The sequence below is a fragment of the Aulonocara stuartgranti genome, assembly GCF_965226115.1.
Source record: "Aulonocara stuartgranti genome assembly, chromosome: 3".
Lineage (NCBI taxonomy): Eukaryota > Metazoa > Chordata > Actinopteri > Cichliformes > Cichlidae > Aulonocara > Aulonocara stuartgranti.
Window position 1 is genome coordinate 7885536 of NC_138941.1, and position 25056 is coordinate 7910591.

At 44.3% G+C, this 25056-nt stretch overlaps 2 protein-coding genes across 2 annotated transcripts in view; both read left to right on the forward strand.

The window, feature by feature from the left end:
- The first annotated feature begins 6793 nt into the window (after window positions 1-6793).
- The window catches only part of LOC309702193 (protein NLRC3-like), a 70362-nt gene continuing 52099 nt past the window's right edge, over window positions 6794-25056 (forward strand). The window contains exons 1-2 of the mRNA XM_082526699.1: window positions 6794-6829; window positions 9216-9345. Coding sequence (XP_082382825.1) covers window positions 9227-9345 — 119 coding nt within the window. The 5' untranslated portion in view covers window positions 6794-6829; window positions 9216-9226. The remainder of the gene's footprint in view (window positions 6830-9215; window positions 9346-25056) is intronic.
- LOC309702182 (NACHT, LRR and PYD domains-containing protein 12-like) overlaps window positions 10342-25056 on the forward strand; it is a 36744-nt gene continuing 22029 nt past the window's right edge. Inside the window, exons 1-5 of the mRNA XM_082526666.1 lie at window positions 10342-10416; window positions 10578-10764; window positions 10893-12672; window positions 15518-15691; window positions 20826-21005. Of these exons, the coding sequence (XP_082382792.1) occupies window positions 10414-10416; window positions 10578-10764; window positions 10893-12672; window positions 15518-15691; window positions 20826-21005 (2324 nt within the window). The 5' untranslated portion in view covers window positions 10342-10413. The remainder of the gene's footprint in view (window positions 10417-10577; window positions 10765-10892; window positions 12673-15517; window positions 15692-20825; window positions 21006-25056) is intronic.

Below are 25056 nucleotides of genomic sequence, written 5' to 3' on the forward strand. Positions count from 1 at the left end.
CGTAGTAACCACACTAACACTTCCTTGCACCTGTTGAAATGGCCTCAGTCTGATCGTGCCCTGAACAAACTCACCTTTAACATCCCACACACGGACTAAATATGTGCGTGTCAATAACACGTGACAGGAGAACATGCTGGTTGTCTGTCATGGGGCTGAATTAGAAACAGAGCATGAACTACAGTTTGTCAGATTAAGACTGATCAGGTCCAACATCCGCTCCCAGCACTGATTTACACGTTTGGTGTCACATTGAAGGAAACGCCTACTGGCACAACCTGCATGTGTTAAACTGCTCCTGCGTGTAAACAGCGTGTCACTTACGGCTTTTTGCATCACAAGGACGCGCACTGGCGTCTCAGGGTGACTCAGATGTTTGCTGAATGAGGTGTAGACCGGACTAGGCGGGACTCATTTCACCAAAACACGAGCTTTTCCACCCACCAGTGTTTATCTGTGTGCTTATTTTAAAGAATTATTCCATCGTTATCAAATACGAAGCATTACACGCACGTCGCGCCGTTTCTGCTGAGTCAGACACCAGTGCTCCCGTGTGCTGATTCTCAGGTCCATCTTAAACTGGTGTGTTTGCGAATGAACTTCGGTAAAACGTTACAACGTTACCGGGCGCGCAGAGGGTCTCGGAGGCGTGTCGTACCTGTCGGGTGGTCGCGGGCTCCTCGTTCCCGGTGGGTGAAGGTGTTTCTCCTTCAAGCGATGCTGGGGTGACCGGAGAAGAAGCCATGTCCCCCCGACATCACCTCTCACTAAGCGCCGCTCCTAGTGTGACTTTCCTCGGTGTCCTCCAGCGTGCAATACGCTGCCTGGCGCAGTTTGCACGGACGGTGGACCGGTTGCGTCGCTCGTTTCCTGCGCGATCAAAGTGAGTCTTCGGCTGCACAGTGCAGCCACTGTCCCTCCTCCGGCCGGCGGACTAGTCCAGGCGAGGCGGATGACGTTGTCCCGGGTCTCGCTCGCTCTCGCACATGCAGGACTTGGCCCAGTCTGTCTTCTTCTGCCACACTCTGCGCTCTGCTTTTCACTTCATGTCTTTTTGTTTTGTAAGGTGGCTAACACGATCACTCCTCTTCTGCCTGCAGGACTCTGTGACTGCTCTGTGCTGTGGCAGCACACTCCAGCCTGATAGTTCATTTTACAGCTTTTGGCACTGCGACGCTCTCCTCGGCTCGACAGACACAATCTCACCATGTCGGCACAATATACTGAGTGCAATCCATAACATGATTTTATCTCACTGTAACTTTTAAATCGACCAAATGTTGCGTAAATGACGTGTCACGTGACTTGAGCACATGCACACCCCCTGTCCTCACAGCAGACATTCATCTTAGCCCCCCCCCCCCCCCCCCCCCGTGTTTTGAGATCATTGCTGCAACAAAAAGTTGCCACACATATTTCTACATGAAACGTACTGAATCAGTTGGCACATATTTAATATATATATATATATATATAATATTTAATATAATGTTGTTTTGTTGAGTGGCTGAAATAAAGCTGAATCACATCACAGGAACGACACAGCCCTGTTCCTCCAGGCTGTTAACCTGTGAATCAGCAAACATGTATGATTTATTGTCATTCATTTGCTGAACAAACTTTCCTCTGAACTTTGACCCTGAAAATTCAATTCCATTTTATTTATATAGCGCCAAATCACAACAAAAGTCGCCTCAAGGCGCTTCATAGATACAGAGAAGAACCCAACAATCATATGACCCCTATGAGCAGCACCCTAACCATGGATTGGAGAAGAATGTGAGATGGTAACAATGAGAGCTCAGGAGATGGCAAATACACTAGAAGAGCTACCTTTATATCACGCTGAGCTGAGGGTTTGTCAAGCCCAGCTCAGATTTTCAGGAGAAAGGTGATGTGAATCAAAAGCAGGAGGAGATCATCACTGCTGGACCGAAGGCTAAGAAGGAAGAGCTTCTGCTGTTTGCAGTGTATACTGCTGTGGATGCTGTATCGTGTGACATGCACAAGATGTTTCATTCAGACTGAACTCTTTCTTTGTAGTGTTTACCTGGAGAAGATCGGAGGGGCTGGCTAAAATGATGAAAGCTCGAAGCAGATCAGAACACCGCTTTGAAAACTTGTATGTGATGCTGTGGGGTTGATTCAGTGACCTTGTGGGGCCATAACAGAGAAATGACAGCAGTGTAGTGGATCAAATAAAGAGTGATGATGTTATATTTGTGACTGTAGCAGGACCAAGGCTCAAAAGGTTGCAGGCGTTGTTAATTGAGCAGAAGATGGACGGCATCAAGCCCTCTCCTCGACAGCTACAGGATCACAGTCTGCAGGTTCAGTTATGCAACGTTTTAGCATCGATGCGTGAAGTTAAGAGCAGACAGGGAGGTTATTTTTGCACTGGGCTGGAATGACTCAGTTTACCTGTCAAAGGCTATCACGGCTGGGAGAAAACCCTCAGCATTAGTAAAGAAGGACCACGGTGGCCTCTGGGTAGAAACACTGCAGAGTTCATGTGGATACGCTGCTGCATTAGGTCAGATAGAAATATCATAAAGCATCATTAAGTAAAAACGTTTATTAAGAACAAATGTTTAAATATTGTTAACGTGTTTCCCAGAAACATCTGTAGAGACAAAGAGCTTTCTGTTGTTGCTTCGAGGAAACAAGCTCTTCTTTTTAGTTTTGTCCTGGTATTTATTCCAGGACGGACTCATCCACTGAGCAGTGTTTGGGTTTCTTCGTTTTCCTCGTTCTGGATGCAAACTATTACAACTCGGGCTTTATTTCAGTGACAATGGCCTTAAGCTGCAATACAACAGGAAGTTACTCATATATAGTAATTTCCCAGACCATATTAAAAATCCATTAACAGGAAATACAAATGATGGGACAATGCCACAGCATGGACATTAGAACAGTTGGGAAAATTTACCTGGAAAAAGGTGAAAATGAGGCTTCATTGAACTGGAATTACAAAGACCAGGAATGTGAGATCCACCAGCCACAACTGAGGGTTTTTACACATCATATCCTCAAAGTAGAACTACAGTGATCAAAAGAATCGACTTTAATGTTATTCTTTCTTTATTTATGTCAGATTTAACCCCCCAAAAAGCTTTAATCTTTAACTAGTCTTTGGACGTAGCTACAGCACGGTCAGGTTGACAGTTTATGGGTAACATGTGGCCACCAGGCACTGCGACACACTTCCATGTTATATTACCTTGGCGTCCCGTAGGAATACAGGAGAATCATGTGAGGAATCTAAGAGTTGTTTCTTAATTCAATTCAGTTTTATTTACACAGCACCAAATCACAACAACAGTCGTCTCAAGGTGCTTTATACTGTAAGGTAGCTCGTACAATAATACATACAGAGAAAAACCCAACAATCATATGACCCCCTATGAGCAGCACTTTGGCGACAGTGGGAAGGAAAAACTCCCTTTTAACAGGAAGAAACCTCCAGCAGAACCAGGCTCAGGGAGGGGCGGGGCCATCTGCTGTGATTGGTTGGGGTGAGAGAAGGAAGACAGGATAAAGACATGCTGTGGAAGAGAGACAGATGAACCGCTGAGTGTTGTCCCGTCGAGGTGGCTCTTCTATGTTGTGCATTTATGGCACCAAACCACAAATGCAAAGGAAGAAAGGGTCGAGGCACAGCACCCAGCTGCCTGACAATATTCAGGCAACGTCCAAAGCCCCACAAAGGACCTACCCACACCCCACTGGCCCCGCCCAGATCAAGGAGCTGTCACAGCAGACAAAAATGTGAAGTCCGCACATAGTCGCCATGGCACCCACCAACCCACCACACCATCCCCCATGGAGCTACCAGGAGAGGCATACTGGCCCACTGAGGATCACAGAGGAGCAGACCCAGGGGGGCTGACAGCACAGCCCCCACCCACCAGTCGTGCAGCTTATTTTATCTTGTCAGCGTGAGCCCCACCTAAAGGGGACAGAGGGATTAGTGAGTTGCATTAGTGGGGCAGGAGAGAGTGAAGCAGGGGAGCCAATGTCACTGCGATACGACTCCTCAACACCATCCAGCCTGCCCCACCACTCATAATGAGTCCTGCTGTGCTCTGTAGCAATGATGCATTTTATGTGTGTGTGCCAGGTTAGTGCTGTGGATTCAAAGGAGCACAGTTCCACTAAACAGGAGATCAGGATAAACCCCAGTAACCAACCCTGCCCCCGCCATCACATATTCTCAATCCCAGCAGAGGCCAGCCCCACAATGACATGCCACACGTGATACACAGCCAACATTACTGTTATAATTACATGTTTCCTTTATTACTTTCCTTTCAACCTCTTGATTTTGCACCTTAAACTTTCTTTGGTTGCTACAAGCCACAAAGTCCTTTATGGTTTGTCTCTGTTGTGTGGAGGGCTGTTTTTAAGAGCTCAAAAATGGGTGTATCAGAGTCAAACAGGCAGCACAGTGGAAAAGTGGTTGGCACTGTTTCCTGACAGCAAGAAGGTTCTGGGTTCAAATCCAACATCTAAGCTGTTTGCATGCTCTCCCCATGTCTGGGTCCTCTCTGGGTTCTCTGGCTCCCACAGTCCAAAGACGAGCAGTTAGTGGGGTTAGGTTGATTGGTGTATGTGCCCATGAGTATGAGTGTACACGGGTGTTTCTCTGTGTTAGTGACAGTCTGACAGAAGGCTGCATCCCTCAGCCTCATGTGGGCTGTGTAGCCCCTTTACAACTGCAGTGAGAGCTCAGACCTGTTTCTGGTGGGTGGTGGACTCCTCCAGGGCTTCCCCTGATTCCCCTTCTGCCACAGAAGACTGTGGCCTCAGAAACTCATATCTGCTTTTTGCAAATGAAGCGAACCTGTTGGCTTCATCAGCAGGGGCGGATCTAGAAGGGTGGCATGGGGTGGCAAGTGCCACCCTAAAATGATCCCTTGCCACCCCAAGTGCCACCCCAGTTTTGCATATGACAGTGTTGTTTATTAAAATAAGTTTAACAGTTTGAGCGTAGTTACAGTCAGCAGTGAATATAAATGCTAGAACTGGATATATTCCATAGTGTCCCCCCCTCCACATTAACAAATGGTTCAGCCCATAGCAGGACGGCTTTCTTCTTGTTTTCAGCAGCAAGCGATGCTTATGATTGTGCCAGAGCACATTTTGAACAACACCATGGGAATTTTGGATTTTACACAGGTGGGTGGATGTTACACTGTGGAAATGAAGGAAGGTGAGTGCTATTTTAAATGGTTGTAGAAAATGAAAAAACAGCAGGTGTATTGGCTGCATTTTTAGATAAATAGTTGTATCTGTTTACAAAATGTACAATTTATATTTGCATTTCAAGTTATAAACATTTACCCAACACGTCTGTGGTTTTTTTACAGTAAAAAATACTGCTAGGATTTTAGGTTCTTTGTGTGATTTCAGATCAGTAATAGTTACATTAATAGTAATAGTAATACTAATGCAGTATGTCAGTGAAAAAACAACTAAATTCAGTTGAGCTGAAAAGATACCAAACAAAGCAAGAGGAGGAAAAAATAAAATGAAACAATCTGAGGGTGAAATACAAACGTAAACTCAAAGGAGTCACAAATGTCCGGTTGTATTTCAGACCTCAGAGGGTGAATCCAACAAATCATGAAAAATGAGGTTTACGTGTTTGTTCATGACGGTGCAGATTTCTGACATTTTGTGTCATTTAAGCTGCAACAATGTGACTGTTTTCTAACAAAAACAGTGAAACTTAAGTTAGACTTGTGTTTGTAAATGAAGCGCCCCATGTTGTGTAGCTTTCTGGAGTTTATACTTATTGGGCTACATATGTATTTAATATACAGGCTGTACAGTACATAACATCAAAACTCACATGTTTCATGTAACTAAAGTGTGTAATCATGTGGGTACAGACAATAATTAAGTTATAGACTATATTTATATGAAAAACGTGCATACTTACTGCATTTGAATCATTTTCACCACATGTAACCACCTGCATATGTGTTTGGGGGAAAAAGGCTTTGATTTTGCCACCCTAAGAAAATTTCTCTAGAGCTGCCCCTGACCATTTCACAGGATTTGCATTTAAAGATGCAACAAGACTAAAATGGTTAGGGTCAGGAGGTCAAAGGTCAGAGCTCCTGTGGGTCTGAGGGCGGCCTCACGCTGGAGAAGGATGAAGGAGTCTGACCTGAGCCAGTGTTTGACATGAACACATCAGCACTGCTGTCAGTGAGCCTAACGACAGCCGTTAGCATCATTTCAGTGTTTCAGTCATAAAAACACTTCCTGTCTCTGTGGTGGTTACAGTGACATCATGCAGTTTGTGCTTTGACCTCCAGAGGGCGACAAATCAGCACAGACAGAGACCTCCATTCAAACTTTGCTGCCATCAGGAATAATTCTTCAAATATAATCATCAGTGTTTGAGCAGTTATGATATCAGGGACAATCTAGACATGTGTGACAATACTGAACATGTCACATGACACACCTCAAACATCATGTGATCCACTCTCAGTCTGCACTTTCATTCATGACTTCAACAGGTTGAAATGAGCTTTGAAGAAACATCAGTTCAGTGCTGAAATATTTAAACGCTGCAGGAAGAACAACAACAAATTGATGACGGATGTTTGTGTTTCAAACAGGAAAACCAGCAGAAATAAATCACAGCCTGCCAGAGGTTTGGAGTTTCCGAGGTGCAACTGAACGCAGCACAGTGTTCCAATGCTCCTGATTGTCCTCAAACGTCTCTTTGGGTGTTTCCTTCCTGCTCAAAGTTTTCTTTCACTTCCTGAACTTCGTGGAGTGGAGCTTGTTGTTGGTGTGTGAAGAAACTGTAAGTTTGCTTTGTTTCCTCCTTTAACAGTTTGTCTTTAGGAACTTTACTGTTTGTTCAGCTCGTGTTTGATTTCTTCACACAACAAACTGTGTGTGTTTGTATTTCCGGTCTCTCCATTAAAGTCAGTGTGTAATGTTTCCTGGCTAACATCAGCTGTGTGCAGCTTAGTTCAGCACAAATCTGCCGCTCCATAGTTCACGGTAACGGACTCACAGCTGGACCAACGAGGCCGAGTGTGTCCGCCACTCTGAGCTACGTTCGTGTTTGTGTACTTGTAGTTTGTACTTTGAGTTCACTCAGAGCCCACAGAGGACGCAGCGTACGTGATGACGTCACAGCCCTTTACCTCCTTTACTGTCACTGTGATTAATATTTACACACAAGACACCTGCAGAGCTCTGACGCTGAGCTAGCACACAGCATGCTAACACTAAGCTAAAGCTAGGCTAGCCAAGAACCCAGAGTGAGGTTAAAGCTAGTGATGGGCAGATGAAGCCTCATGAAGCACTGAAGCTTTTCATCCAATTGGTTCACCCCAACGCGAAGCTTCTTGAAGCTTCATTTGCTCTAGTAGGACACCTACTGGACGTAAAAATATTAGTTGGCATGAATTTGAAGAGTGTGGCCTTTTTGCACACAGCCTGTAAATGTCAACAACAAAAGGAGTGTGTAAAACATGTATATTGTAGTGATGCAGTGTACTGTGTATATTTATACTGGCAGTATGGAACATGATTATTTGGAAATGCCTAAAATGGAAATGATCATATACTGTGAGGTGAGGTGTGGACAGTGGTTGTGCTTTTGTAACATTGAGGCAAGGACAGTGATTAGTGTTTAGGGGACACATCATTGGTTTTTGTTAAAAAGAAACAGTTTCTCCACTGTGGCAGGTCGTAGGCGATTTTTTTTTTTCTAAACTGTCTCTAACTCTCACTAACTGCAACTCTCCATCAAACGCCCACATTTTGTCTGAGGGGTTTATATCACTGTCATAGCTCGCGGCAAAGTTCGAACCGCTTCCTGAACCAGTCACGTGGTACAGCCGGGCAGCGAGGCTTCGGACGTCATCATTTTCAGCCCCTCCCATAAATGAAGCAAGCCTCGATACGCGCTTCGCGGAAACGCCCCCTCCATTACTCGACACACGCTTCGAAGCCTCAATACAGAACGTCACATCACTAGTTAAAGCTGAGTAAACACTGACCCCAGACCAGCACCGTGATAAAGTGAGCTGCTGCTGCTGAACTTGAACAGGTAACAAAGTGATGAGCAGTCAGGCTGCAGGTTTCTACCTGTTCATGTTTCTACAGTAGAATCACTTTGAAGTGTCTTTGTGCTGTTTCATCTTTGATTTGTGTTCATAAACACTCAGAGAAACATCACGTGACCTCATCAGGATCTGTGTTGGTGTGTGGGGCTGTACCTCAGCTTTATGTTGTTACATGCTCATTTGTTCATTTTAACATCAAAGTAATGTTATGAGGAGTAATGAAGTAACGTACTCCATTACTTTTAATTAAAGTGTTCTGTGTAATATGTGTAATAATGACTGTTTTGAGTAATGACCAACACTGATCACAACAAAGAGGAAATGCCTCCAACATGCACAAACATTTGAGCCACAACATGCAGTTAATGTGCACAAATGTCTTTGATATGCTGCTCAGTGATGGTGGTGACTGTCAGAGCAGAGCTACTGAGAATCAATAAGTAATATCAATGATGGGATCAGAATCACTAAATTCTTCTCATCCCTGTCAGTATCATACATGTGCTGTATAATGTGATAAATGTAGAGGTGCTGGCTGTTCTCTCACTCTGCTGTTTAGCTGTAAAGGACGCCTCCCTGCCTTTGTCTCATTCATGACCTTTAATAGTCTCTTCTAACATGCAGAGATCTGTATGATCTGTTTCATAGAGTCTAACCAGCCTGTACAGGTAACAACAACAGTCACTGCATCACTGACACACAAACGTCATCTCTGTCAATAACAACATTCATACATGGAATAAAAACACATCAGTGGATCATTGCTGGAGCTGATGTTTGTGCTCCTGGTGCAAAGGCTCTCAGTTTCCTCCTTGAAATAACATCAGTGGTGGGTCAGCGACATGCTTTCTTTCCCTCTCAGGTTTAAATATCTGGGACTCTCCACCGTTTGGTTTTAGAGCTGAAGAAGCTTCTCTGATGAAACGTCTTCCAGAAACTTAAAGACGTCTCTTTTCTCTCCAAGCTCCTTAGATCACATGACCTGGATGACTGAACCTACAGACATATTGACCTGGTTTCTAGGTTACATGACAGGTCAGAGGTCAGCGACTGTAACTCAGTTACTCCTGTTAATGTGAACTCACTGAGTGTTTGTGGTTTACCTCTCAGACTGACTGAAGATGATGATGGAGGAAGAGGAGGACAGAGCAGAGTCTGCAGGGTCCAGCTGTCCGTCTGTGAGGAGTGACCGGTCCAAAGGTTATAATCCACACTTCAGTGGTGAACCTGGAGCAACGAGGTCAGAGAGCTGTGATGACTCCTTTACATGTTTGTGTTTCCTGGATAAATATGACCTGAAACATCCTCAGATTGTTACAAAGATTCATTAAAAAGAAAACAATGAAAGAGAAAAGATCCAAATGTTCGACTTGGTCATTTGCTGTTTGAGGACAGTGATGCTCATATCTGTGGGGAAAGTGTGACCTGAGTGGGTTCATGTTTGTCTTTAAAGAACAGAGCTGCTCTGATTCTCTTTGTGTCTGATCTGTTAAACAGTCTGAGAGGTCACACAGAGACCCAGCAGCTAAAGCCTGGATCATACTGGCTGCTGTTACTCCATCAGGACAACACTGAACCACAGTGGTGTGGATGTAGTGGATAAATCCCACCATACTGATGCTCAGAGTTAACCACAGGGAACAAAACCAGATGTTACCTTCAGATTGTGACCTTTGGAGTGGACGATGCAGATTTCAATAGAGAATAAATGTTGTTGTTTTTCAGCTGTGAAGAAAGAATCTAATTTTCTGAACTTAAGAATTTATGATGCTGGAAACAACATGGAGACTATAACACAACATTTCCACTGTGTTCATAGAATGAATGTAAAACTGTCAGACATTCATTAAATATGCAAAATGTCTACAGAAGCATCAGAGGGTCAGACGTGAAGCACTCAGTGATTTTGATCAAATGACTCATCAGTTATTGATCTGTACTACACTGATCTACCACGTTAGTAAAGCTGGTGTTCTGGTGGTGGAGGGAGACTCGGATCATGTTCTGGTTTTGGAGCAGTGATCTGCTGATGGTTCAGTTTGATGAGCTTCTTCAAAATCATCCCTGACATCACCACTGAAAGGACGTCCATGAAAACAGACTGAAAATTACTGATATGTTCACAATCTGAGAGTTTAAAACTTGACAGACTTGATTCAGATGAAGTTATTTGAGCAGAAACTCCTGGATCTTTATCCTGTGTTGATCTAATCCTTCATGGTTCCTCCACAGAGTGGACCAGCAGAGCTCAGAGGGTCCCAGTGGTCAGTCTGCCCAGCAGCATCAAACACAGCTGGACTCCATATTTATGGTCTGTACATGTACAACAACTACTGTTACATCTGTTCTGTTCACAGTCATCTCCATGCTGCTCTTTGTAGACCAGTGGATCGTCAGTGTGTCCAACATGGATCTGATGTTTGGCTCCATGATTTCAGTCTGATTGGCTCATTCATAAATATTCTGTTCCAGCTGCTGGAGGACAACATCATCACTTTTGTGAAGAACGAGCTGAAGAAGATCCAGAAGGTTCTGAGTCCAGATTACCCAGAATGCTTAGAGAGTCAGAGGAGCAGCAGCAGAGAGGCATTTGTGAAGATCACGGTGGACTTCCTGAGGAGAATGAAGCAGGAGGAGCTGGCTGACCGTCTGCAGAGCAGTAAGAGGATTTATCTAAAGATTTAAGCTGCTGGATAAATGAACATTTTCCAGAGATGGAAGATGGAGCAACATGTTTTAAAGATTAGTTCTTTTTGGAATTGAGTGTTTATTTTTCTTCTCATTCAGAACTTCAAGCTGCAGTTTGTCATCGTAACCTTAAATCCACCCTGAAGAAGAAGTTCCAGTGTGTGTTTGAGGGCATCGCTAAAGCAGGAAACCCAACCCTCCTGAATCAGATCTACACAGAGCTCTACATCACAGAGGGAGGGACTGCAGAGGTCAATGATGAACATGAGGTCAGACAGATTGAAACAGCATCCAGGAAACCAGACAGACCAGAAACAACCATCAGACAAGAAGACATCTTTAAAGCCTCACCTGGAAGAGACGAACCAATCAGAACAGTGCTGACAAAGGGAGTGGCTGGCATTGGGAAAACAGTCTTAACACAGAAATACAGCCTGGACTGGGCTGAAGACAAAGCCAACCAGGACATCCAGTTCATATTTCCATTCACTTTCAGAGAGCTGAATGTGCTGAAAGAGGAAAAGTTCAGCTTGGTGGGACTTGTTCATCACTTCTTTACTGAAACCAAAGAAGCAGGAATCTGCAGCTTTGAAGACTTCCAGGTTGTGTTCATCTTTGATGGTCTGGATGAGTGTCGACTTCCTCTGGACTTCCACAAAACTACAATCCTAACTGACCCTAGAAAGTCCACCTCAGTGGATGTGCTGCTGATAAACCTCATCAGGGGGAAACTGCTTCCCTCTGCTCGCCTCTGGATAACCACACGACCTGCAGCAGCCAATCAGATCCCTCCTGACTGTGTTGGCATGGTGACAGAGGTCAGAGGGTTCACTGACCCACAGAAGGAGGAGTACTTCAGGAAGAGATTCAGAGATGAGGAGCAGGCCAGCAGGATCATCTCCCACATCAAGACATCACGAAGCCTCCACATCATGTGCCACATCCCAGTCTTCTGCTGGATCACTGCTACAGTTCTGGAGGATGTGCTGGAAACCAGAGAGGGAGGACAGCTGCCCAAGACCCTGACTGAGATGTACATCCACTTCCTGGTGGTTCAGGCCAAAGTGAAGAAGGTCAAGTATGATGGAGGAGCTGAGACAGATCCACACTGGAGTCCAGAGAGCAGGAAGATGATGGAGTCTCTGGGAAAACTGGCTTTTGATCAGCTGCAGAAAGGAAACCTGATCTTCTATGAATCAGACCTGACAGAGTGTGGCATCGATATCAGAGCAGCCTCAGTGTACTCAGGAGTGTTCACACAGATCTTTAAAGAGGAGAGCGGACTGTACCAGGACAAGGTGTTCTGCTTCATCCATCTGAGTGTTCAGGAGTTTCTGGCTGCTCTTCATGTCCATCTGACCTTCATCAACTCTGGACTCAATCTGCTGGAAGAACAACAAACAACCTCCTGGTGGTTTAAACCATCTCTTCACCAGAGTGCTGTGAACAAGGCCTTGCAGAGTCCAAATGGACACCTGGACTTGTTCCTCCGCTTCCTCCTGGGTCTTTCACTGCAGACCAATCAGACTCTCCTACGAGGTCTGCTGACACAGACAGGAAGTAGCTCACAGACCAATAAGAAAACAGTCCAGTATATCAAGAAGAAGCTCAGTAAGAATCTGTCTGCAGAGAAAAGCATCAATCTGTTCCACTGTCTGAATGAACTGAATGATCGTTCTCTAGTGGAGGAGATCCAACAGTCCCTGAGATCAGGAAGTCTCTCCACAGATAAACTGTCTCCTGCTCAGTGGTCAGCTCTGGTCTTCATCTTACTGTCATCAGAAGAAGATCTGGATGTGTTTGACCTGAAGAAATACTCTGCTTCAGAGGAGGCTCTTCTGAGGCTGCTGCCAGTGGTCAAAGCCTCCAACAAAGCTCTGTGAGTACATTTGTACTCATGTCTTTACTTTTAACATCCAACTGTGTCAGTAATTTATTTCACCAGGTTTTCTGTCTTTGTATGAATTTGTAAAGTTTTGGGATTTCTCCAATACAACTGTGACCTCTTTGATGCCTCCAGAACTCGAGACACTGGATTCACCATAAACTCTGATCATCACTGCTGCTGTTATGTTATCAGTCTTTGTTTAAACACTTAGGCTGCATGTGCCTGATGTTGTGATACTTTATATTCACATGCATGCTCCTAGATACATTTCTACTGCAGGTCTATTTTAGTCACAAATGTTGGTGAAACACTTGCTTTTACATGCATGGTGGGTCCTGCATTAAAGAAAGCATTTGAATTACTCAGTGAATCCTGGCAGCCAGAGAAACATCCTTAGTTCCACTTTAAACTAAACTCTGCTTCGGTCTTCCACAGTGTGTTTGTTGTTTCTTTGTTGTTGTTGGCCTGCTCTCTCCTCTCACTCCAATCTGGTTGCAGCAGATGTTTGTCCCTCCCTGAACCTGCAGACTTGGGTGCAGCACCTCAGTTCATCTTCAGTCTGAAACCAGCTGTTGTAGCTATATCCCCTCAAGCACACCTTCCCTGGTTATCTCTGCTGTGGTTGCTATAAAATTTAATCTTGATTTAAAAAAAAGAACAAAAAAACCTCAAGTCAGACTTGATGCCATTTGTTGGCAGCATGGTGCCTGTTTGTCTTTGATGATAAACTGCAGCACAGTCTAAAGCAAACCTTCTGACTTTATTGACTTGATGCATGTATATATTCTTCCTGTTCACCTTGGACACACAACAGCTCTCTGTTTGTTGTGATTGGATCTAGAACAGCCAACATATCCTAATCTAGATGATTTCTAAGGTGGTATCTGGGAGGAAAAGTTAAAATCAGCTTGGATGGCCTGTACTGTATGATGGCCTTGGTTGCACCACATTGATAGCCATGCAGGGTGGTTCACTCCTTGTGCAAGAAGACCGAGGAGTGAGCCACACTTGGTCAAAGCTTGGCCATTCAAGCTCAATGTTTTCCCCTTGTTGGTTGATGATAGTGTTCTTTTTTTTGACTTATAGTCATCATTGTCTTCAAATTAACTCACACACTGCTGACTGCTGTAGCTTACCTGGCTGAGCAGGTGACCCATGCACTGAAGGTTAGAGTCGTGACTCCAGGGCCTGGTTTGAGTCTGCCCATGACCATTTCCTGTGTGTTATTCTCCTCACTGCTCCCTCCCTTCCTGTCTTCTTTGTCCTATACAGTGAAGACAAAAGGCCTCGAGTTCTGAAAACTCTTCCCCTTCATCATCTTCCATCTCTCTCATCTAAAATCTCCAGTATTCTCTGAGTAGAGAATCTTTTCACAATCTTGAATGATAAGGATCCAAGTGGGTAAAGTTATTTATTTGTTGTGTTCCTATTTGCAGCTGGGGTAGATTAAGACAAACTATCGGCTGCCCAAATTACATCCAGTTTAGAAGACAAACATTGAGTGAAGTATTTGTTTCATCATCCTTCACAACTCATCAACCAGGTGTCACAAACTGCAGCAGAACAGTACAAAGCATGTCATACTGGATGGCTGCAACAACCAGAGTTTTACCTACCTTTGGTATTTGGTGACAGCATGAGCGTAATATTTACTGAACAGAGTCGTCTTCTGTAATCTTTTCAGATTCAGATTCAGAACACTGTATTTATTTTCAAGGGGCAATTAGGATACTGAGCTTTCCAACCATACATACAATACACAAACATCACATTGGGGAGACGGGTCAGGCTAGGTAGCTGGCCGGTCAGCCGCTACAGCAGCGACCCGGAACCAAACAGCAGAAAATGCACAACACCAGGAAAGATGAGGAGAAAAAAGAACTCCTCCCAGACTGAGCTTCAACAGGGAGATCAGTTTGAGAACAGACAAAAAAAATGACCTTAGTGCAGAGCACATGAAAACTCTTAATGCGCCATAGAAACACATGACAAGCAACAGGGATGGGTAAAAGGTGAGAGACAGCCGGTGTAGACAGCGCACCCGGGCCTGCAGCATTTGCGCTGGTCCCCTCGACCCACCGTCTGCACCGGGAGGGGATAAGCATGCTTAGGATGGGAAGGAACAGTCTAAACACCGTCTGTTATCAGGGTGAGATTTGTTATGTTCAGCTCCAGCCCTGAGACCACAGCTGGCGCCGGTATGTTAGCCGCATGAAATGATGGTGGCTTTCTTTGGTGCGAACAACTGCATGTCAATTTCACAGCTGATCTAACAGTCCGTCACTCGTCTCTCAATCTCCCGTTGGAGAGCCACGAGCTTCTCCGAGAGGTTATCAGTTTTGCGCTCAAAGAGCAAAGTCTGAGAACTCACGACCGCCATGAGCTTCTTCAAGATCTTATCCGTGCTGCGTTCAATGAGCCCATTTTGAGAAGTCACGACCCGTCCCATTGTTTCAGTCACAGCGGGCAGCCTTGTGGGGGTTTGAACAGCTGGTTCTGCTTTCTTTAATCTTCAATAAGCCAGGGCCAAGCCAGCTCAGATCAACAAGAACCCTTTGCTGCTGTGAATGTCCGTGCTGCTATATTTCAGGATCAGGCTCTAAATGTACAAATGGATCTGAGAAGATTTCCAATCATTTTTCTACTAGATTTACAGTTTGTTTTCATGTCTTCTGACTCAGATGGTGGAGCAGGTGGAGCTTGCAAGGAGTAAGTGCTGCTATAGAAGAAGAGTTGTGTTTTATTGAAGCTATTTAGTTAACCAATAATTGTATTGCATGCTGGCATTAAAAATGTTTCATTTGACTGATTTAATTGTTTGTTTGTTTTCTTCCAGACTGAGTGGCTGTAACCTCTCAGAGAGAAGCTGTGATGCTCTGTCCTCAGTTCTCAACTCCCAGTCCTCTAGTCTGAAAGAGCTGGACCTGAGTAACAATGACCTGCGGGATTCAGGGGTGAAGCTTCTGTCTGCTGCACTGCAGAGTCCACATTGTACACTGGAAACTCTCAGGTCAGGATCCAAACATATCATTAAATGATATTATTGTATAAACAACCAAGCTTTATAGAATTGGCAGGTGAACTTTTCTTTATCTTTGGATTGCTTAGGAGATTCTTAATTACTGTCTGAAGATTTTTTACAGTCACATATTTTGTTTTAATGGTCAAACAGAATTATTGTTCAGTTCAATGAGCAGGTAGCTGTGAGATTCATAATAATGAGGTATATTTGTATTAAAGATGACTAAACGTGAACAGTAGCTGTGAGTTACTTTGTTTACTCATGTGTGCTGATGTTGTGAGTAATTTAAAGCTGAAGTAAACTTGTAATGAGTTTAATAGAGTTTCTGAAGTAAGTGTACTTGGAGACATTTATGTGTTTACTAAAGTCCAGGAGCAGGAGGCTGTGTGTAGCATAGAGGAACCCAGACCTCAGCTTTGTCTCCTGGTTTCTGTTGCTGCTGTTACAGTTTCCCCTCATCGTTCCTTCAACAGTCTCCTCACTGTAACAAATCAAAGTGTTACTGTATAGATTCATGTCTGAATGTTGCCATGTGCTATTAAAACTAAAAGCGATGTTTCATACACCCACGTGGTTCAGTCACACAGTAACTGATGGTAAATAATGTTTGTGTTGAGGACATCGTACAGGTCAGCTGCTCCACACAGATCTCAGGTTTACATGGAACAGTTTGTGATCATGAAGGATAAACCTCACTTCCTCTTTGTTTCATACAGATGTGACATGAACAATAACACGTTCATGAAATCCTTTTAGGAACACAAACACTATTGTAGCTGGAGAATATATTTGAATGTAGGATAATGTAGGGGATCAGAAACAACAGTAATAACTAACCACCACCTCACCATTTGTGTTGGTAGCTGCATGTTGATTGATGAAGTCATTTTCTTCTTCCTCCATTTCTACCTTATTAACATCAGATTAAAGGCTGCACAGAGACAGGCCCTGGACATGTTTAGCCTAGCTTAGTACAAGGACTGGACATGGGGGAAACGGCTCTCATCACTGGATCAAAACATGAAAACAAATCTGAAGTAAAGTTTTGTTGAAGTGAACTGTGGTGGTGCCCAATGTTCCCTCTAAGCTGCGGTCGTGCAACTGTGCGCTGCTGGGACGTCTCTGCACACAGAAAATCTGTGTTGCACACAAAAAAAAAATCAAATCTCAATTGAAATTAAAATTAAATCTTTAACAATTCTGTTTTGCAGTGTTAGTCAGTGACTGGCTGCTCCTATATGGGATTAGAACGATGCCACCTTATCCCGTAGTCCAGCCAATGATGCGATTCACATTCGTATATACGCAGCTAATCAACGTCGCTGACAGGCTATGACAGCGTCCTTATGTGCCGACACCGGTGTTATAGCGAGCAAAGTGGCTGATGATGAGGTGAAGCCACGTTAATGACAACGTGTACAACCATTGGAGATGTGACCAGGACAGACGGAGCAACTGAGGGAAAAAGTGTGGACTTTATACCAGTTTTTAAATTGTGTTGATCGACCACGTAAAACCTGAGCTATGATAAAATATCTGCAATGTTTGGTTTTCTTCCTGAATAGTATTGTTGTTTATAACAACGATAGTATTCAGTATTTATTGCAACAAACTTTGTTGTTTGCAAAACTCAGTAACTTTTTTGAAGAAGTAACTATATAATTAATTGCCCAACATTGGTCATTATATCCTGTATTTTGCAGACAGAGTTACAGACTCTCTCCCAGACCACAAACTCATAATACAAGTCAGAGCTTTATAAAAATAGAACAAATAAAGTTGTGTTTTCAAAATTGGAGTTCAAGTTATTTTTACTTCCAATAGTGTTAACATGCTACAGGTCATGAACAAGGTTGTTTTTAATTTTCATTGTAAGTGGGCTAAAGCAGTTAATTAAAAGTAGTCTAACATAAATGTAAATGCCGTAATTTGATTACTTTAATAAACCATGTAACTTGGATGGATAAGATGCTGGTGTGACCACAGTGCACACGTCTGCTGTTGCTCACAGTGGTCCAAGGGACGCTCAGGGAGTTTGTGTGTTCGCTCAGACACATGAAACATTAGCGGTGACTGGCAGGGAAAAGGGGAATGATAAGACTTACTGTAAATATAATTATGTATGTATTGAAAAAGGAACAACTAAAATGTTCCAGCTGAAAAAATGAAATCAGTTTCAGTTTATGAGCTCTGTTTGTTTTCTTTACAATTCCAACCTTTTATTTTGAAATGAGCTGCTCATTCCTGTTTAGAGTTGATGAGCTGATGTGGGTGAGAGGACTCAGGCAGCCTGACAGAGTTGATGTCCAGGTCTTCCCTGCTTGTCCTGATACATAAACATGAGTATCCTTGCAGGTCAGATCTTATCAGTCACACCTGTTAGTGCAGCTCTCCTCTACATTGTAGTGTTTGTAAAACTAGGATGATTTTAGGAGCCTGGACCGCAGATCTAAGGGAAGATATGACTTGGAAAGACTAAACCAACCTATTAGAGGTGTTCGCACTAACATAGATAAATACTCAGATTTACACCTTTAGTGTCTCACAAAGGGTTGAAAAGTGAATGTGCACAGAGAGGTTGGTGGTGAGACGGGCACTTCCAGCACTGTAGATGTGATCCAGCTCAGTGTTCATGGAAATAATCCGGAGAGCAGGATTCCTTGATGAATGTCACATCTTCTTAAAGTTATAATCCACAGGGAAAACTGTGAAACTGTCGATCTGATATCTACTCAACCAATCAGGTGTTTACATGCCCTTCACTGATCTTCAGCCCCACCTTATCATCAGTTTCTCTCTCTTTTACATCTGAATTATCTTCACTTCACATTTCAGTCAGTTCAGATTTCATTAGCACGTTCACTTTAGCATAATCCATTTTAATCCAAACACCTTTCTCTTTAAACTCTGTTTGTCAGTCACAGTATATCCAGTACAATCCTCTTTTTCACTGCGTCACACACATTCAGAGATCAGAGTGTCCTGTGTGTGCTCTCATTCACTCACACTCACTCTCATATGGCTGAAGTCTGTTTGTACACAGGCTGTCAGCTGGCCTGAGTTAGGCCTGTCTCTAAAATCATTATTTTATTACTTTTATTCTGATTCATCAAAGCCAAACTCAAACATATTTATATTTACTGATTATGTTCTCATCAGTAATTAACAGTCAGTACATTCAGATATGAATCATAATTCAGTGTTTAACATATTATCACAGATGGACTGCACAGGAGATCTCCTTTATGAAGAAACTGTGAAAGTTTGTCCAACAGTGGGAAACATTTCAGAGAACATCTCAGAGAATATCTGTGAAGCAGAAACTAAACATAATAATAGAAGAAAAGCCAAATAATGATCCAAATCCTGCTCTGAGACTATCAGACAGTAAAGGCTTCCAAAGACTGCTCACCTCTCAGACTTACTTAAAGATGCTGGTGCTGTCCACAGATCAGCTGACCTGCTGGGTCTCCATGATCAGCTTTGTTTCTTGGAGATAAAGGCTGAAGCCTTTAGAGCTTCAGTTCTCCAGAGCAGCAGGATGTCTGAGGTCCGCAGAAACACAAAAACACAGCAGCTAAAAATAGTTGTTCAAAGAAAACGAGGTGGGAGCTGCTGATTCCTGAGCTTTGATACTGGATTAGCTTCAGTAGTTATTCCAATCACTGCTGTAGGAGCTACATTTAGTCACAGCTGACTGTCTTCTTTGAACAATCACAATGACTACTGTTCTAAAAAACAAGCACACAAAGAACCAATGAGAGTGTAGAACAGGATAAAGAGCTCCTGTGATGGTGGCAAAGAAATGAGCAGCAGACGGCCGTCTACATGTTGTAGTGGTTTACAGTCACCAGGGGGCGCCGTCACGGCCACGCAGTCAGTGGGCTGCTCTGCTTGTGCTGTTGTTGGTGAAGCTGAAGTGAAAGCGAATGTTAAAACAATGAAAAGTGTCCACTGCAGCCTCCATCTGAGCTTGTCATGTTCTTCTTCTTTGATCCTTCGTGTTTGTGCTGAACACTGCTGTCGCTCTCTTCCCTGTTCCCGCCCACTTTCTAACCAATCAGCATTGGAGCGTGCACAGCGTCGTCCACACTGAGCTTTGTTGTGAGCGCATGGACTCGTCTGCAGAACATTTGTATGGGCTCAAAATGTGGTCATAAATATTTTGTAATTGTAAATCAGGATTTGTATGTGTAAAAAGAATTTGTGTGTGTGTGTAAAAAGAATTTGTGTGTGTGTAAAAAGAATTTGTGTGTGCGTGAAAAAAATTTGTGTGTGTGTAAAAAGAATTTGTGTGTGTGTGTAAAAAGAATTTGTGTGTGCGTGAAAAAAATTTGTGTGTGTGTAAAAAGAATTTGTGTGTGCGTGAAAAAAATTTGTGTGTGTGTAAAAAAAAAAGATTTGTGTGTGTAAAAAAGATTTGTGTGTGGACTTAGCCAAAAAAAACCCCTGCAAGTTACAAGTACGAATTTTGACCCTATTTTTCTTCCTTTCATCTGATTGGTCAATGTCATGTCAATCACAAATGTAACTATCCAATCAGAGAACAGATGGGTTTGGCTGTCAGAGGGGCACTTTTTTGACCTGACGTTCCCGTCACAAGTGTCTTCTAAGTGAAGCTACCAGGTTCAGGTCCAGCTCTGTTTATCTGGAGCTGCAGTAAATGATCCGTCCTCACAAAGCAACACAGACACCAGATATGCAAACACAGCATCATACAACACAACCAAGAGATCCAAAGAATCATCTCTGCATTTCTGTGGCTGATGCTGCTGGAACGAAGCTGTTTGAAACCTTGTTGTTCTGCACTTTGGGACCTGAACAGGAACCTGAACCTCTGTGCAGAGGGTTCAACTCTGAGGATTCCTGTTCAGTTTTTTTTTATTTCACACGGCAAAACTTGACAACTTTATGATAAATGTACGACTTCAATGTGAAAAATTCATTTTTTTTCTCTTGTTTGTTTGAAGCTGCTTCCTGTTGGCTTCAGCTGTTTGGAGTTTCCATTTTCTAAACTTCTACATTCTGAACCTTCTTCAGCTCTGAACAGATGATGAAACACTGAATGATTTCAAGCTCACACTTTGTCTAATAAACTTACATCTTTCAATTTTTTATTCAGATTGAAGGACTGTGGTTTGTCAGAGATCAGCTGTGATTATCTGGCAGCAGCGCTGAAGTCCAACCCCTCGTATCCCAGAGTGCTGGACCTGAGTGGAACCTACAACAACCTGCAGGATTCAGGAGTGAAGCAGCTGTGTGTTCTTCTGGAGAATCCACGATGTCGATTTGAAACTCTGAGGTCAGTCACATGTTTTAGTTGTGCTGAGATGAATATGATGTGAAAGTTGTGCTGACACTGTGGATCAGTAGGCCCACACACCTCTATACAGGAAGTCTGGTTCTACTCTTTGTAGAACTTCTGATCCCTGATCCTCTGAGTCTGACTCAGTAAATAATGAATTATCTTCACTTCACATTTCAGTCAGTTCAGATTTCATTAGCACGTTCACTTTAGCATAATCCATTTTAATCCAAACACCTTTCTCTTTAAACTCTGTTTGTCAGTCACAGTATATCCAGTACAATCCTCTTTTTCACTGCGTCACACACATTCAGAGATCAGAGTGTCCTGTGTGTGCTCTCATTCACTCACACTCACTCTCATATGGCTGAAGTCTGTTTGTACACAGGCTGTCAGCTGGCCTGAGTTAGGCCTGTCTCTAAAATCATTATTTTATTACTTTTATTCTGATTCATCAAAGCCAAACTCAAACATATTTATATTTACTGATTATGTTCTCATCAATAATTAACAGTCAGTACATTCAGATATGAATCATAATTCTGTGCATAACTTCTGTGTCTGGGCACTCCTCTGGATATTCTTACACCAGAGAAGAGCTCCTTAACTACAGGACTACTACACCTGTGGATTTTCTTCCAATATTTGTCGCATCTGCGGCAGATTTACTGCAGACTCTGACCAGGAAAGTGAGACGCCGAAAGAGAGGTAAGCGAGCCGGCGCACTCGTGCGTCTGAGGAGACGTGGACTGCGAACTGCTCTTCCTGGGATCTTCCTTTCCAATGTACGCTCACTCAGGAATAAGATAGACGAACTGGCCCTGATGAGAAGCATGAACAGAGACTTTGCCTCCTCCTGTGTCTTATGTTTTACGGAGTCGTGGCTCAGTGAGGACATCCCGGACAGCACGCTAAAGCTGGAGGGCTTTCATCTGCTGCGCGCGGACCGGCAGGCCTCTCTCTCTGGTAAGACCAAAGGTGGAGGTGTCTGCTTCTACATTAATAGTGGCTGGTGCACAGACGTAACAGTGATTGCTCAGCACTGCTCTTCCTCTCTGGAATACCTTTTTATTCACTGCAAACCGTTTTATTCTCCGCGGGAGTTTGCTTCATTCATCCTGGCCGCTGTTTACATCCCGCCGGATGCGGATGCGCAGGCAGCTCAGTGCGCACTCGCGGAGCAGATACTGCACATGGAGCGGACATTCCCGGACTCTCTCATCATTGCTCTTGGGGACTTTAACAAAGCCAATCTGAGCCATGAGCTTCCCAAATACAAGCAGTATATTAAATGCCCGACCAGAGAGGAGAGGACATTAGACCACTGTTACAGCACGATCAGCGGGGCCTATCGCGCGGTGCCCCGCGCTTCACTCGGACTTTTTGACCACGTCATTATCCACCTAATCCCCGTGTACAGACAGAGGCTGAAGCTCTCCAAACCTGTCGTGAGGACTAAAAAACTGTGGAGCAACGAGGCTGTGGAGGAGCTTCGCACGTGTTTGGAGACCACAGACTGGGACACAATGAAGGCTGCTTCTAACAGCTTGGACGAGTTTACGGACACTGTCACCTCCTATATCCACTTCTGTGAGGACAGCATTGTGCCATCACGCACCAGGGTGAGTTATAACAATGACAAACCCTGGTTCACTCCTAAACTCAAAAAGCTGTGGCTGGAAAAGAGAAAGGCGTTCAGAAGCGGAGACAGGGACTGCTACAGAGAGGCCAAGTACAGGTTCACTAAAGAAGTGGACATTGCTAAACATCAGCACTCTGAGAAGATGCAGCAGCAGATCTCAGAGAATGACTCGGCCTCTGTGTGGAAAGGTTTTAGGAATATTACAAACTACAAGCCTAAAACCCCCCACTCCACTGATGACTTGCTCTTAGCCAACACCCTTAACGACTTTTACTGCCGTTTTGACGAGCCATCAGGCAGCCTTCACACCTCCAACGGCCCCAACAATAGAAGCACTTTGGACACTCACTCCCCCACCTCTCCCCCCTCCATAGAGCCATCACCACCATCAAACACTTCACCTACAACACCCCCCTCCTCACCCCACACAAAAGAGGATTTCACACCACCTCCTCCGACCACAACTCTTCATATTCATGAAGCAGATGTGAGGAAGCAGTTTAGGAGTCTGAATGCTCGGAAAGCTCCCGGCCCAGACGGTGTGTCTCCTGCCACCCTCAGACACTGTGCAAACGAGCTGGCCCCAGTGTTTTCTGGCATCTTCAACTCCTCACTGCAGGCATGTCATGTGCCTGCCTGCTTCAAGTCCTCTACCATAATCCCTGTCCCCAAGAAACCTAGGATCACTGGACTAAATGACTACAGACCCGTGGCTCTGACATCTGTGGTCATGAAGTCATTTGAGCGCCTAGTTCTCTCCCATCTCAAGACCCTCACGGCCCCCCTCCTGGATCCCCTGCAGTTTGCATACAGAGCCAACAGGTCTGTAGACGACGCCATCAACATGGCCCTACACTTCATCCTGCAGCATCTGGACTCCCCAGGAACCTACGCCAGGATCCTGTTTGTGGACTTCAGCTCTGCCTTCAACACCATCCTTCCAGACCATCTCCGAGGCAAGCTTTCCCAGATGAATGTGCCTGATCCCATCTGCCGGTGGATCACTGACTTCCTGACGGACAGGAAGCAGCACGTGAGGCTGGGGAAGAATGTCTCGGACTCCCGGACCATCAGCACCGGCTCCCCTCAGGGCTGTGTTCTTTCTCCTCTGCTCTTCTCCCTGTACACCAACTGCTGCACCTCCACCCACCAGTCTGTCAAGCTAATCAAGTTTGCAGATGACACCACCGTCATTGGACTCATCTCGGACGGGGATGAGTCTGCCTACAGGAGGGAGGTTGAACGTCTGGTGTCTTGGTGCAGCCACAACAACCTGGTGCTGAATGCCCAGAAGACAGTGGAGATTATTGTGGACTTCAGGAAGCACACAGCTCCACTCCCCCCCCATCATCCTGTCTGACACCCCCATCACCTCTGTGGACTCATTCCGCTTCCTGGGTACCACCATCACCCAGGACCTGAAGTGGGAACCCACCATCACCTCCGTCATCAAGAAAGCCCAGCAGAGGATGTACTTCCTGAGGCAGCTGAAGAAATTCAACCTGCCAACACGGACGATGATGCAGTTCTACACTGCAATCATCGAGTCCATCCTCACCTCCTCCATCACCGTGTGGTACGCTGGAGCCACTATCAGGAACAAACAGAGACTGCAGCGTGTTGTGCGCTCTGCTGAGAAGGTGATTGGCTGCAGACTCCCATCTCTGCAGGACCTGTACACCTCCAGGACACTGCGGCGTGCAGCTCGGATCTCAGCTGACCCTTCTCACCCTGGACACAGTCTGTTTGACCTGCTCCCCTCAGGCAGGAGGCTCCGGTCCATTCGCACCAGAACCTCTCGCCATAAGAACAGTTTCTTCCCCTCTGCTGTCGGACACATGAACAATAACCATATGACTGTTCCCGCCACTAACACATGACCCTACGCTGTGTCACTGCATCATTCCATGTTTGGCACTGATCACCACCTGCACTCATGTATATATCATGTATATATCTATGTACTTAGCACTTTTAATTCTTATTCTTATTTTTATATTTTTTATGACAGCATGTTTGCACTGAAGCACCGCAGCAATTTCCTAATGTTGTAAACCTGCTCAACATTTGGCAATAAACCCTTTCTGATTCTTTCTGATTCTGATTCTGATTCAGTGTTTAACATATTATCACAGATAAGATAAGATAAGATAACCTTTATTAGTCCCACACGTGGGAAATTTGTTTTGTCACAGCAGGAAGTGGACAGTGCAAAAGTTATGAGGCAGATGGACTGCACAGGAGATCTCCTTTATGAAGAAACTGTGAAAGTTTGTCCAACAGTGGGAAACATTTCAGAGAACATCTCAGAGAATATCTGTGAAGCAGAAACTAAACATAATAATAGAAGAAAAGCCAAATAATGATCCAAATCCTGCTCTGAGACTATCAGACAGTAAAGGCTTC